Source organism: Eulemur rufifrons, chromosome 3, assembly GCF_041146395.1.
Source record: "Eulemur rufifrons isolate Redbay chromosome 3, OSU_ERuf_1, whole genome shotgun sequence".
In the NCBI taxonomy this organism is placed as follows: Eukaryota; Metazoa; Chordata; class Mammalia; order Primates; family Lemuridae; genus Eulemur; species Eulemur rufifrons.
The window spans coordinates 34922201-34937957 of record NC_090985.1 but is presented as its reverse complement, the minus strand read 5'-3'; the positions used below and the strand labels follow the sequence as shown (position 1 = coordinate 34937957).

Genomic DNA, 15757 nt, shown 5'->3' with positions numbered 1-15757 from the left:
TACTCAGAACTCACTCAGAAGTAACTCTGATGGGGCTCACGGAGACACTGGGGCCATCATGGATGAGATGCTGTGTCTAGAGGGAGGAGTAGGGTGGGCATCAGGATGGCTGCCCCAAGGCAATCTCAAGCTTCCCTTTTCTCTTCTTCCTGGACACCAGCAGCAGTAGCCCAGGGGCTCCGGGAAATGAGGGCCTGAAGCTACCTGCCAAGACCAGCTTTTCATCTAGGTTTATACTAAAAGATCTTCCCAGCCAGTGCTTGGCCAGGCCCATTCCAGCTCACCAGGAGAGAACAGGGACTTAGGAATGGCAATGTACATTCTCTCACTGATGTATTGTGCATACGGGGACCAAGAGTACCAAAGAACGCTGTGGGCTGGAACAAGATTCAGATTTGAGAATTCTTAGTTCCATCTGCTTTCCCTTGGACATAAGATGCTAATAATAGATGATACTCATTATTATGTTTCTACAGTCTCAGAAAAACACATAATTATTGAGCATCTACTGTGTGCCAGGCAAATGTAGGGAGATAGAGATGAAGAAGGCACATTGTTTTTGCCCTCAAAACATTCCAGTAAGAGAAAGAATCAACTATATAGATAATTTTATAATATAATACACTCCATGGAAAGGATACTTTCTTGTTGCCATGGGAATACATGGGAAAAGAAAGTAACCCAAGCTGGGTGTCGAGGGAAGACTCAAGAGCTGAATCTTAAAAGGCGATAAGACTTCAGGAGGAAAAGAACCCTCCTATAGGAGGGAGGGTTCTATAGGTAGAAGACATATGTTTTGCTTAGCTAGCTGGCTTATGAGTCTCTAGCGCAGGGATGGTAAGTAAATGTCACACATCATGTTTGATGCCATTCACAGACTCAGTAGGAGAGAGTGCTCTGATCTATTGGAGCTGTCCCCCACGAGTGCTGCAGTGAAGAGGGTCAGACCATGAGCCGCATATTGTCACCCTTGCATTTCAGGGATGAGGATTCATCCATCTGTCCATTCATTCATTCATTCACAGTCACCATTGTGCTTGTTTTTGGAGTATAGACACATTCCAGTACCACCTTTTCATTCCTTCATGTCATTTAATTCTCTAGCCCCTGAAGTTTGTGGACACCTGAAAAAAAGACTAAAGTCATGAGCTCTAGACTCACACAGATACAGGTTCCAATCTCAGCTCTGCTATGAACTGGTTGTTTGACCTTGGACAAGTCATTTAATATCTCTGAGCCCCAGTTTATTCACCTGTGAATGACTCTAATAGCATTTACCTCCATACTTGTGAGGATTAAAGGAGTGAATTGTGGCAACAGACTTGGCACAGCACCTGGCCCATATTTCTCTCTCACCACCTGTCAAGCACTCAGCACATAATCTTGCTCATGGTGGCAGTGCTTTAAAACAATCACTCGCTCACGTTGCTTAGTCTGAATGAGAGATGTCCTATGTTTAGCTCCTCCTCATGAGTTCATCCCAAACTCCTGCTCTGCCTGGCACTTTTGATATCCTTTTCTTTGTGATACAGAAGACTTTTTTTTTTTTTTAAAGCTCAGCAATTTATGATTTGAAACACATTTTCAGGAGAAAACAAAATGATTCTTGAATCATTTTGAAAGCAGTGATTGACCAAAAATAGAAAGATGACTAGACCAAACTTAGAAGAAAAAGTAAAAGAAAATTATGAACAATCTTTGTGTCTTTAACTGGTTTTTATATGGAAAAAAATAGCCTGAGCAGAGACTGCAGAATATGCATAGTAAGTCAGCCAGGCTGAGGAACATCCAAAAAGAATTGTGGTTTGAATTTAGAAGGTATTTTTTTTTTTTTTGTAGCTTTTACAATTCTTTAAAGAACTTCTGAAGAGAGCCAAATGGCTCAAATTTGTACTGTATTATAATACTTTGCTTGATATTGGGTGTCAGGGACTTAAAACCAAGGACATTTTGAGCTGATTCATTTGTATTAATAAAATCACTGAATTAATGTTACCATCGCCCTATGCTAATAGAAAAGAATATTGCTAAGTGAAAACACATGCAGAATAATGTAATTCTTAGGGCTATAACAACCTTTAGAGATCATCTTATCTAATGTATCATACAAATTAATATTTAATTTGAGTTATACTCATAGGAATATGTATGCTAGTTATAATGAATTTGGAAACTAATACAAATTCACAAATATGAAAATAAAAATTGTCCTCAAGTCTGCCACCCAGAGAAAACAATGTTTAAAGTTTTGGAGTCAACTAAATGTTATTTCCTTTTCCCCCATGCAAAAATATGTTTACAAATTTAGGTGTATATGGTTAATACTGTTTTGTAAGCTACTTTTGCATTTAGTATAAATTATCAGAACAATTCTACGTAATTAAATACTTTACAATATGCATTTGGTAGATCTATTCTATTCCATATTATATGTACAATACATAAAATAATATCCCTGGAAGCCTTTTATTTTTCAGTTAGGAGACTGAGGCCCAAAGAGGAGAAGTCACTTGTCCAAGGTCACACAGCTAATTTGTGTCACAGCTAGGATGAGAACTCACATCTCAGCCACCAAATTTAAAGTTTTCACTATTGTGCATTCAACCCCCATCTGTGAATCCACCTGTGAATCTATAGTAAAAGTCCATACAAAAGGGTATAATGTATATTGAATGGATTCCCAACCATGGGTGAAGGTTATGTGATGTTGGACAAATGCTATTTGGCTCTGACACTACATGTAAATTATTCCTTGGTTGTTCACTCCTCCTATCTACCATGATCTCTCATGTGGACAAAAGCAGTAGCCAGAAATGGCTCCATAATTTATGGGCTCAGTGCAAAATAAAAATGCAGGGGGCTTCCTGATGAAAATTATGAAGAATTTCAAGATGGTGGCAGCAAAGCATTAAACCAAGCACTGGGCCCTTCTGAGTGTAGGACCTTGTGCGAATGCACAGGTCAAATGTGCATGAAGCTGCTGTTATAATTGCCTCCCAACTGGTCTCCCTGAATCCATTCTTGTCCCCCTCTAACCTTTTATTTACAGTAGACAGTGTGTTCTTTCAAAATACCCCAATCTTGCCTTTGGTTAAAACTCTTCTGTGCTTCTCAAAGCCTTCATGATTCTTTTTATTTTTAATTGACATATAATAATTGTACATATTTAGGGGGTGCAGAGTGATATTTCAATATAAGAATACAATGTGCAATGATCAAATCAGGCTAATTAGCATATCTATCACTTCAAACATTTATCATTTCTTTGTGTTGGGATAATTCAAAATACTCTCTTCTAGCTCTTTAAAAGTATACAATAAATTATTGTTAACTATAGTCACCCTGCAGTGCTATAGAACACTAGAACTTAATCCCCCTATCTAGTTGTGATCTTGTATCCATTAACCAACCTCTCTCTATTCCCCTCCCTGCTACCCTGCTACCCTGCCCAGCCTCTAGTAGCCACAATTCTACTCTTCAAGGTACAGGTGGTGTAGAAATAGCATCTTCTGATTATCAGTTAGGATGTATAGCTAATAAAAACTATGAGAGGATAAAAATAGTAAACATTTTAGAACAAGCTAGAAAGCTTGACCAAATGGAATCACATTAAATGTGAAGTATGACACTTAGGTCAAAGGCAAATTGTGCTTGTAAGATGAGGAGCAAACATTCTAAGGCTAATGGTGACAAAAAAATATCTTCAGAGTTGTAGATGATAATTGACTCTCTGTCAATCAATGGTGTAATATGATTCCAAATGAGCTAATACTTTTTTCAGTCACTCATTCATTTAATATTTCCTTCCACAAATATTTAATTTGATACCTACTGCCAGATACTCTAAGTTCTTAAATATGTACATAAATAGTGGTCCTTGCCTTCAAAAGCTCCAATTCTAATGGAAGAGGAAGACGTGGGAATTAATGACTGTAACACAAAGGGTACAGATGTTAAGTATCTAAAATTTATAAAGAACTGCCATATCCTGCCTATTGTGAATAATGCTGCAATGAACATAGATGAACCTAAGTGTCCATCAATGAGTGAATGGACAAGGAAAATGTGGTATACATACACACCATGAAATACTGTTCAGCCTTGAAAGAGAAGGACCCCTGTCAATTACCACCACATGAATGTACCTGGAGGACATTATGTTAAGTGAAATAAGCCAGGCACAGAGAGATAGTGTATGTTCTTACTTATATGTGGAATCTAAAAATGTTGAATTCATAAAATCAGAGAGTAGAATGGTAGTTATTGGGGGATAGGGAGAGGTGGGTGGAGATTGGAGAGATGTTGGTTAAAGGATACAAAATTTCAGTTAGGCAGGGGAGTAAGTTCAAGAGCTCTATCAGACAACATAGTGACTATAGTTAATAACAATGTATTATGTACTAGAAAATTGCTAAGAGAGTAGATTTTATGTGCTCTCACCACAAAAAGGGGTGAGGTAATGCATATGTTAATTAGCTTGATTTAACCCTTCCACAATGTATACATATATCAAAAAACCATATTGCATGCCATAAATATATACAATTTTTATTTGTTAATTAAAAACAAAAAGAACAAATTCAGTAAGAAAAAGGTGAACAACCCAATAGAAACTGGTCAAAGGATACGATCTGGCAATTTACATAAAAGGAAACCCAAATGGCCAATAAACAAACAAAAAGATGCATGAACTTACTCATAATCAGAGAACTGCAAATGAAAGCAGCGATATAAAATGCACTCCCATAACCAAGCAAACATTTAAACATCTAACAATGGTGTGGGTGAGAATGAGGAGCAACAAGACCACTGCTTGGAGGAGGGCAGTTGTTCCAATCATGTTGGAGAGCAATTTGGCAATATTTTAAAAAGTGGAAAATGCAGATCCCCTACAATCCAGCAAGGGTGCTTTTATATATAAGCTCCAGGAGACATGTTCAGTGATGGTCACTGAAATACTTTTTATAATAGGGAAACTGGTAACAGCCTAAATATCTATTAGTAGGTCAAAGGATAAATATATTTTGGTATGTTCATATTATATGATATATATAGACAACAGCTAAAATGAATTAGATCCATAGCTATCAACTTATTGCATGACATCATTATTATAAGTAATTTATAGACACCGACATAGCTAAATACACACAGACACACATACAACTACATACAGACCCACACATCACTTATATATATGTATATAACATGGATCGGAAGGATATATATTAAGCGCATTAGAAGTTGGCTTTTGGGAGACAAAATAATATGAGAAGAGAATTTCAACATCAGAAATACTTTATCCTTGGCCGGGCGCGGTGGCTCACGCCTGTAATCCTAGCACTCTGGGAGGCCGAGGTGGGCGGATCGTTTGAGCTCAGGAGTTCGAGACCAGCCTGAGCAAGAGCGAGACCCCATCTCTACTAAAAAAAAAAAATAGAAAGAAATTATATGGACAGCTAAAAATATATATAGAAAAAATTAGCCGGGCATGGTGGCGCATGCCTGTAGTCCCAGCTACTCGGGAGGCTGAGACAGGAGGATCGCTTGAGCTCAGGAGTTTGAGGTTGCTGTGAGCTAGGCTGACGCCACGGCACTCACTCTAGCCTGGGCAACAGAGTGAGACTCTGTCTCCAAAAAAAAAAAAAAAAAGAAAAAAAAAAAAAAGAAATACTTTATCCTTTTAAAAATGCATAAGTAAATATGACTAATTGTTAGCATTGTTTATTTCTAGGGGTTGGTTCATTAGATGCTCATATTATTAGTTTCAGGCATCTTTTCTGAGGCTTCTCGCATTATCTCAGCCTTGTCTTTCCCTCAGACTGTTGGCCACTTATCCTGGCCTCGGCAAGACCTGTGTGCTTCCTATACCTGAGGCCAATCAGCCCAGTGTTTACTCAGTGTCTGCTCCTTTCCCCACTTCCCGTGGGGCCTGTTTACCCCAGTGGCTGTGGAAGGGGCCAAGCGATATCACCAGAAAGTACATCCAAAGCGGAGCTATGACCAACAAAAGAAAGAGGAAAGGAGCCAGCAGACACACTCCTCCGCCTTCCTCTGTTCTGAGACACTCTTGCCCACCTTACAGCCCATCCAGACACATTTCAATGAGCTCAGTGAGTCCATCTTCCAAGGCACCAACTGAATTTCTTCGCCACTGATGTTGCCACCATAACATGGCATTCGCTTGCATTTACCTCCCATCCTTTCTTCCACACTTCCCTTTTGTCTCAGTTTCACTGCCCTGGGGTTGCATTAGCCTTGCCTCAGGCTCTTTTCTCTAAGGAATCAGGCTAAGATATTCTTTCTTGTACTTCTCTATGTTTAAGAAATAATACATTCATTCCCTGGTGTTCACCCCGTGGATACCAAGCTCCATGGATACTCAAGTCCCTCATAGGAAATGTCATAGTACTTGCATATAACCTAGGTATATCCTCCTGTATACTTTAAATCATCTCTAGATTACTTATAATACCCAATACAATGTAATGTTATGTAAATAGTTGTTATACTCTATTGTTTTTTATTTGTATTATTTTTATTGTATTGGTATTTTTAATTCTCTTCCCAAATATTTTGGATCTGCAGTTGGTTGAATCCACAACGCAGAACCTGTGACTACAAAGGTCCAACTGTATGATGCACAGAGCATAAGTGCTTACTACACAGTGGCTGCCAGTATTAATGTTGCCACAGCCAAACTATAATCAGACCCTACAAGTGCTGGAGCCAATAGAGTCAAAGAAATCATAAATTAGTAGGTTTGCAGGAGACCTGAGCTAGTTAGCTATTTAGCTGCTATCTAGTCCAAACTTTGATTAATTAATCTGTAAGTCAGACAAATGATACAGCTGAAAAGTGGGGATTTTGCCTAGACTTGTAAGCTAGAGAGTGCCTGAGTTGAGATCTAAGTCTATATCCGATGAGTTCCCATGTTTCAGTAATTCTACCTCAGTCATTTTCCCAGGCGAGCACGTTTTGAACTCACAATGGCGGGCACTTACTCTCCACTGTGGTTCAGGTTGTCGTAGCGCAGGAAGAGACCTGCATAGACAGTCTCGGTCAGCAGGGCGTAGATGGCGATCATAATCAGCAGCACAGCCAGCTTCAGGACGGAGTTGAGCCGGAGGAACACCGCACAGGTCACCATGGCCAGCACGCCCGTGAAGACGAAGTACTGGAAACAGAGAGTGCAGGTGGTCAGATGCAACGGGGCACGACAGCTTCCCTCTCCTAGTCGCGGATGCCAGGAGGTCTTACACCTGTACAAACACTCAGCATTTCCATCTGGAGGTCTCAGGGCCTCCTGAAACTCAATAGGTCCCAAATCAAGCTTCATTTTCCTTCCCCAACCTAGGCTCCCTGTTTCTGTGAATGGCATCACCACTCATACCACTTCTCAAGCCAAAAACCTTGCTGTCACCATTGTCGCCTTCCTCTTCCCCACACTCCACATCAGGCCACCCCAAGTCAGTAGATTCTACTTCCTTAATAGATTTCACCTTCAGCCAGCTTTTTCCTTCCTCCTCGTTTTCTATCTTAGTTCTCACCAACAGCTCTGGAACAGTCTTCTGTCTGCTCTGCCCGCTGTGGGGCCCCACCTCCCACCCATACAAACTATTGTTCTCCACCCAATATTTCCTTTTTTATTTTTATTTTTTTTAAATAATGAGTTCCTTTATTAAGATATAGACTTGCCCGCTGTGTCAAACCACAAAGTAGCAGGGGCTTAAAGTGAGAGACTTTTTTTCTTCACTTAACCAAATGAGCTAAGCAATCATAGGCTGATGTGACAGCTCTTTGGTGTTTGGGGAACTGGATTCCACCTATCTTGTTCCTTGTTGAAGAGGCAATTCTTCAACCTCATGAACTAAGATCAAAGCTTTAGCTCCTGCCATCACATCCACATTCCAGCCAGTGGTAAAGAGAGAAAAGAAATGGAAGGAATGCCTTTTGCCTTTAATTGTACAACCTATAGGTTGTATGCAATATCTGTTTACATTCCATTGGCCAAGATTTAGTCACACATTTCACACTTGCTACAAGGGAGACTAAGAAACGTAGTTTTTATTCTCTTTAGTTAGGTGTATATCTAAATACTGTCCACTCAAAATTTCTAAAGGACAGATCTGATCACATCACTTCTTAACTTGAAGTCCTTTCGCAGCTCTCCACTCCCTCAAATTGTGTTCCCTCTTCTGGATAGCAAAGCTCACAAGGTCTTCATACATCAGCTTTCCCTCCACTCTCTAAACCCTTCTCCCACACCCCAGGGCCCTGTTGCTCAACCCTCATCCATGTGATTAGGCTTTACTTCTTTGACACACGTCATCTCAAATGTCCTTTCCACTGAGAAGCCTTCCTGGTTATCTCCAGGTGCTTTTGGATCCACCTCATTCCTCCATAGCACCCTGCATGGGCCGGCATAACATCTATCACCCTGGACTAGAAACAGCTGTTCAATTGCTAATTTGGAATCACCCAGCTGCAATACTGGAGTAGCCCTCGGTGTCAGTCTGCCCAGTCACATTCCAGCCTTCTGTGGGAAGTTCCTCAGGCTATTTCCCTTACAGAAGTATCCTGACATATTATTCTGGATGGTGGGATAAGACTCTGACTAATGGGAAAAAAAGAAGAAAACTTACATTATCAGGGACCCATTTTGTGGCAGTACTTTGATCTCTATATACATTTTCTCTTATTATATTAAAAATAACTGGTCAAGATGAGAATCATAATTCCCATTTTACAGGTTCAGAAACTGAGGCTCATAGAGCTTAAATAAATTGTTCAAGATCTCTCAGTTAGAAAATGGCATCTAAGTCACCTGAATACAATCAGTTTGTGTCAATGCGACTCTTGTGTAGATGCTGAGCTTGATAATTTCTAAAGGCCCCTCCAGGATTGTTTTATGTGGCTGTTTGTAACAACTGGTTGTCTCCTCTTCCTATTACATTGAGAGACAATTTCTGTATGGGCAGGAAAAATGGATAAGAATTTTCAAAAATTCCTGAGCAACTACTAAAGACTTGTTTACTGATTTCTTAAGCCAAGCTGACTCATTCATGTATCCTTTCAACAAACATTGACATCAACAAATGTCACTAGTGCCCTGACTGTTCTCCCACTGAGGACAAAGGCCCTGTGCCTTGTGTTGCACAGGCTGAACTCAGAAATGAATATGGCATCGTTCCTGCCCTGAAGAACCTCAGTTTCTGGTGCATTCTTTAGTTTTGTCTCTTCCTTTTCTAATAAATTCAATTATGTTCTTGTCTCAAATGGGATGATAAATTTTCTTCAACTGCCCTTTAAGGTCTTCCCTTGGGGAAGATTTTTTGGTAACTCGTCTTGATGCCTCTGTGCAGGGAGCTGTGTGTGAAGTGACCAGGAGATAAGAAGTTCATTCTCCAGAGTCTATTTTCTCTACCCAGAGAAACTTCCAAGACTGTCAATCTTATCAAAGGCCAAAGGAAAGAGGAATAGATCTGAGAGGTCCTGATTCATTGTTGCCTGCATCACAACACAGGGTCGTACACAGCTTGGCCAATGCAAATTATGAATCATGTGTTAAACCAAAAGCCATTGTGCCCTTGGAGCCAAAACTTTGCGGTTACACTAGTGAAACTTTAAAAATGTAATAAGCATTTATTGAGTGCCTGTTGTAGTCAAGGCATGGTGCTAGGCACTGGAAATTCAAAGGGGAATAAGAGATGGCCCAGGCCTAAAGAAAATCCTGGTCTAAAATGTGAAGCAGGTATGAAAACACCAATAGTAATCACTGTGGAAAGTGCTCTGCCTGCAGTGTGACCAAAGGCAATGGAAATACAGAGGCAGGAACGAGTACAGGGCATTCTCCAGCCACGACTGGAGGCAGCGGTACATGAGAGTTGAGTTTGAACTGGACCTTGAAGGATGGAGGATGGAGAGAATTTCACAAGACAGAAAATAGAAAGAGAAGAACATTCTGGGAAGAGAGAATAACATGAATGCGAAGTCATAAAGAGGCAAGGTGTCAGGAGAATTAATTCCTCAGATCATATTAGAAAATCATGCAGCTACACATAAGAGAACTAGTGGCACAAGCAGCAGAAAAGTTTCAAATGTGTTGTCCTCCTCCTTTCCCTACCAAGGCTCCTGGGGGTATAATAGGCAAATACAATCACACTTGAACTTGTGCTTTTTGTTGCCTGGATCAGTTGTGTTACTATGGCCCACCCTCCCTTCTCTTGAAAGGAATCCCCCCACTGCCTTCTGTGGTTTAGGCAACTTCTACTTTCAAGCATAAAGGTGAACCTTCTGGAGGTGCTATAAACTGTGGGACATCAAAGAGACTGAGGCCCCCGGACAACAGCAGGAGAACCTCTTCTGTCCCTTTTAAACCTTGAGTGAACAGTGGGGGTGGGACCAAGAAATGAGAATAACAGGAAACTACAGAAGTATTATGGCTTTATGAAAGCTTTGTGAAAACGTTTCTCCTTTGCTGGGTCTGGACTTATAAATTACATGGTTCTTAAAACTTGGGAAGAAAGTGAACCCAATGCAATCACTAAGTTTCTGTCAAGCAACAATTTTTCTGTTCTTTTATATTGCCCCAGAAAGTTAGAAGGCCCACAGCTCCTAAAGTGTTCCTTTAGTGGGTTCTGGGTATAAGGGGCTGGTAGGTGTAGTGGGACAGAGATAAGAGGCAAAACCACATTGTAAAAACTCTTGTATGTCCTGTTGAGAAATCTGTACTTTATTCTACAGTCCACAAGGGGCCATGCATGGGTTTAGTGCTTGTAATGGATTCATTAGATCAGTGCTTTAGAAGCAAATTGTTGTGAGGAGTACAGGATGAGTATGATAAAGGGAGAAAAGTTGAAGACTTCAAGATAAGGTAGGAGACCTAGTCAATAAACTTGGTAGGAGATAAGAGGTTGGACAACATGGTCTAGTTTTATGTGAACATAAAAGACTGGAATCAGAGATAGTGCTAAGGCTTCCACATTGGATTAGTTTATTAACTAAAAAGAAAACTACAAAAAAGTACAGAAGAGAGGCAATTAGCTCAGAGTTAGGCTTCTCAAGCTTTAGGTGTGGAAGGAGTGATTCAGCAAGGACATTCAGTGAGCAATTACAGATGTAAGGCTGAGGTTTGGAAGACGGATGAAGTCTAGAGATGCACATTTGGCAATGTTCAGCTGAATTCACAGGTGTGGAAGAGACCACCCAAGGCAGAGTACAAGTAAAGACAGAAGACACAGAGAGCAAAATTGAGAGACTACCATGTTTGAGGGCTGTGGAAGAAGAGAAATAAGAATATTGATCAGAAATTGTGGGGATGTGAGGAGGAGAACTAGAAGACACTAATGAAAAGACATGTGCCCAAAGAATAAAAAGCTCTATCTACAAGGGTTTTCAGAGGAGCATTTAAATGGCAATATAGAAAGGGTTTTCATCTAAGAAATAAAAATTAAAAAAGAGTTTTCAAAATAATTTTAAATTGTAAAGCAGAGTATGAAATTATATATAAACTATGATTACAACAAGGCAAAATATGTACACAGAAATGATGTGGCTTTTGAGTTAATCATTTTCTTTTGTAATATCCTTTAATTTTATTTTAACATGCAATATCAAATGAGGTGGTAGGTTAAATGCACTGTTTTTGTGTAAGTCCTTGTACACCTGAGAATTCTGTATCTCATATAGTAATGGGATTCTCTGTTTCTCCCAAGATCCATTAATGATAAAAAATAGAGATACCAAGATTGGTATGGGAAATGTGAGGTACTGGGCAAAGTTCCCAGCCGTCTCTGACAAAGGAAACAGATAAGGCATGCGTTCTAAGTGCATCACCTTTTGTGCCTTGGGAAAGGGAATAAGAGACCCAATAATGACATATCAGGTTTGACCATTAAAAAAAATTGGATGCTACAATGTGCGGCAGCACTTTGGTACCAAAGTTAAGAAAAAGAGATCAAAGACAGTTTAGTAGGTAGAATGAAATGTGGGTCGGAGAAGATGGACAAATGCTAAAGACGTGGAGTGTGAGATCCTTCCATTAGATGAACTCCAGGTAAGACGAGGAGGGGAACTGACTGGGGTGGGGATGCCTTTGCATCAGGGGTGAAGCTGGTGGAGGGTAGCTGTAATAATTATAACTAAACATTTATTGGGCATGTAATATGTGTAAGGTACTCTATGAATGATTTCATATGCTTCATCTTATTTAATTCTTAAAATAACCCAATGATGAGTATTATTCTTCCACCCATTTTACAGAAGAGGAGACCGATATATAACACTTTTCCATTTCTCAACAATCAAGGTTTTCTTCTCTCAGATGATACACTGGCTTGGGAAATCACAAGTAAAGCAATTTCTTCTAAGTCTGTACTGAAAAAAAATTGAAATCCCAGGGCATGACAAGGTATTAAGGAGAAAAATATCTGATTCTGTTTACATGAAATGAATATTTTATGGACTAAATAATACATTCATTATTCCATAATTGTTTGCTGAGGACCTACTATGCACCAAGAATTGTGCCAGGTTGGAAGGGACCATAACAATGTTAGGGCATTGTCATAATGTACCATAAATTACCTCGGCAATATGTGCATATCTTCCTCTTAGAAGAGAAGGAAGAAGAATCATTTTACACAATGATAACTGAAGAAGGATTTGAGCATCTACCCACATAAGTCATATACCCTGGACTCCCTGTGCCCATTTGGTTGTTGCCAAAATCCCATGGCATCCTGAACTCACAGGACAAGAAGAAAAGGAATCAAAGAATTTTCAAAAGTCACTGTGGTTTACAGAAATGATCCAAATGCATTGAGTTACACAAAACCTGAACCTTCGCAGTTCTAACTCTTGATGTAAGCAGCAACGTGAAGTGTGTACAGGTGAAAGAAGATGTCCTACTTGTTCCACAACATCAGCCTGGACTGTCCACCTAGTTGAGGGATGAGGGTGTCATAAACCTGGGGGCCACCACAGGGTGCTGAGACTAGACTCACTCTCCAAGTCATTTACTGGGTCGTGTTAGGTACAGGAAAGGAGCATTTCCTATGTGTTTTGTTCCAGTACAATCTTACTGTGCTTTGGTTCATTCAAAATGCTGGTTTCCATGGTTGCATTTTTAAAAAATCTGCTGTGTTTCTTATCTTTGTTTTTTAGTATGCAACATGTCCCCCCCGAACCCCAGCCAATCTACATTTAAGATTTATCATTATTACTGGTTTTGAGCAATTTGATTATGATGTACCTTTGTGTGTGTGCACGTGTGTGTGTGTGTGTGTGTGTGTGTGTAGTGTTTCTGGTGCTTGTGCTTGGGGTTTGTTGAGGTTTTGGACCTGTGAATTTATGGGTTTCATCAAGTTTGGAAAAATCTTGGCCATTATTTCTTTAAATAGTTTTTCTGTCTCCCTTTCTCTCTCTTCTTTTTTTGGCAGGGAGGGGAGACTCCAATTATAAATATATTATGCTGCTTGAAGTTGTCCTTGATGCTGTTTTTAATTGTAATTCTTTTTTTATTTTTGTATTTCATTTTGGATACTTTCTATTACTCTATTATCAGTTTCACTCATTTTTTTCTTCTGCAATATCTGATCTTTTCTATTCCCTTCCACCTGAAATACGATTATAATAATTGTTCTGTTGTCTTTGTTTGCTAATTCCAACATGCATATTCAATTCTGGGTTGGTTTCCTTTGGTTGATTTATTTCCTCATTATTAGCCATATTTTCCTCCTCCTTTTGATGCCTGGTAATCTTTAACTGGATGCCAGACAGTGTGTCTTTACCTTGTTAAATCCTAGATATTTTTATATTCCTATAAATATTCTTGAAATTTATTCTTGGACACATATTAAATTATTTGCAGACAGTTTGATCTTTTTGGATCTAACTTTTAAGATTTTTAAGGAAGAACCAGAGCAGTATATAAGCTAGAAATAATTATTTTAAACTTCCAAAGCAAAACTCTCCTGAATACTGTATCTGGTATTCCATGAATGATGGTGTTTTTCAGTGTGGTTGGTGGGAACAAACACAATTTTCAGCTCTGTGTGAATTCCAGGCACTGATTCTTTTAGATGGTTCTTTTGTCAGCATTAGTAAGTTTCTTCACATGCATGCACTGATTAGATCCTCTGCAGAGCTCTGGGTTTCTCTCTATACGCAACTCTCTTCTCTCTGGTAGTGTGTTCTGCAAACTCTAGCCCCTGTGGTCTCCCCAGGCTCTCACTTTTGTATTTCCACATAAATCAAGTCTATCTGGGTTCCTCCTCCTTGAGCCATAGTCTGTGAAAGTAATAACAATGCTCACATAATCACAGGGCTCACTTCATTTGCTTCCTGTCTTTCAGGAATTACTGTCCTTCATTGCCCGATGTCCAGTGTCTTGAAAATAATTGTTTTTAGTTGTTTCAGGTGGAAGGGTAACTCTTGTTCCTGTTACTTCATTGGAAGTATGCCTTCTTTCTCTTTAAGTGTTTTTAAACACGGCCTGTAGGCCCTGTCCCATGCTGGGCCCTTTGAGTAATCTTGACTAGCTATACAATATTATCTTCTCTCTTTAAAATAATTTTTAAATTTGAGGGTACAGGAAGAATGTCCTAACTAGATAAATCAACTATAGAAAGGATGGAGTGTGCGTACTAAGATGATGCCGCAGGGATGTGTGCGATGGCAGGGAGAAGAGTGACCCGAAGGAGTTGGGCCTGCCAAGCAGCATCATGGAGAAATGAAGCTTAAAGCCTGGGTAGGACTCTAGTAAGAAGAAAGGGGAGAAAGTGCCAGGATGCCAAGACACAGGTAATCACAACTCTATGGAAAAATTTGCTCTCGGGCATCCTTCAAAACCTTAGCAAGCTCTGCCTGGTCTTACAAATACACTTAACTGTTTATTCCGATGTGCCAGGGCATAGCATAAAGGGGCATGATTCTAAAATGAGGGCCTTCCTATTGAGCCCCTGGGAACCACACCCGAGCGAGTGAGATGATGACATTCTGGGTTTGAGTATGTGACTTGCATTCATATCACAAACCTGTGTCTTTTCTCTCCCCTGGACTGCTCCCCACATCATGGTGGGAATTGACTTTCTTTGCTCTCATTCTTCGCATCTTCACTTTTTTTTTTTTTTCAGTAGCTGACAAGCTTCCAATTTAGAACTAAATTATACTTTATGCCATATATTGTAACAGCCTCATTTTCATATTACATCATCCAATTTGATAACATGTTTTTGGACTGGGCATTGTTTCTCGTGGGCTGAGGCAGAAATGTCATGTAGACAGACAGGCTCAGAAAGATGAAGTGAATTGCTTGGGGACACACACTTGCGGGAGCTGGGGAGCTGGATTAAGCCTTTGGAGGGTCCGAATGTCTAATTCCTTCTAGTTTGGCAGACAAATGGCAAATGCCTAGTCAGAGAAGCACAGCTATATATATATATATATATATATATATATATATAATCCCAGAGTAGCAAATGGTGGGTCAGATCAGGTGGTTGTAGTAAGGGTTAAATTTGGCTGATGGCCATGGTTTGCTGACTCCTGAGCAAGATGACCCTTTGTTTTTTTTTTTTTTTTTTTTTTTTGAGACAGAGTCTCACTCTGTTGCCCAGGCTAGAGTGAGTGCCGTGGCGTCAGCCTAGCTCACAGCAACCTCAAACTCCTGAGCTCAAGCGATCCTCCTGTCTCAGCCTCCCGAGTAGCTGGGACTACAGGCATGCGCCACCATGCCCGGCTAATTTTTTTTTTC

The 15757-nt window shown here is 39.9% G+C and overlaps 1 protein-coding gene across 1 annotated transcript in view; it reads right to left on the bottom strand.

Moving 5' to 3' along the window:
- The window catches only part of ADCY8 (adenylate cyclase 8), a 221129-nt gene that overhangs the window by 33595 nt on the left and 171777 nt on the right, over nt 1-15757 (bottom strand). The window contains exon 12 of the mRNA XM_069465970.1: nt 7005-7177. Coding sequence (XP_069322071.1) covers nt 7005-7177 — 173 coding nt within the window. The remainder of the gene's footprint in view (nt 1-7004; nt 7178-15757) is intronic.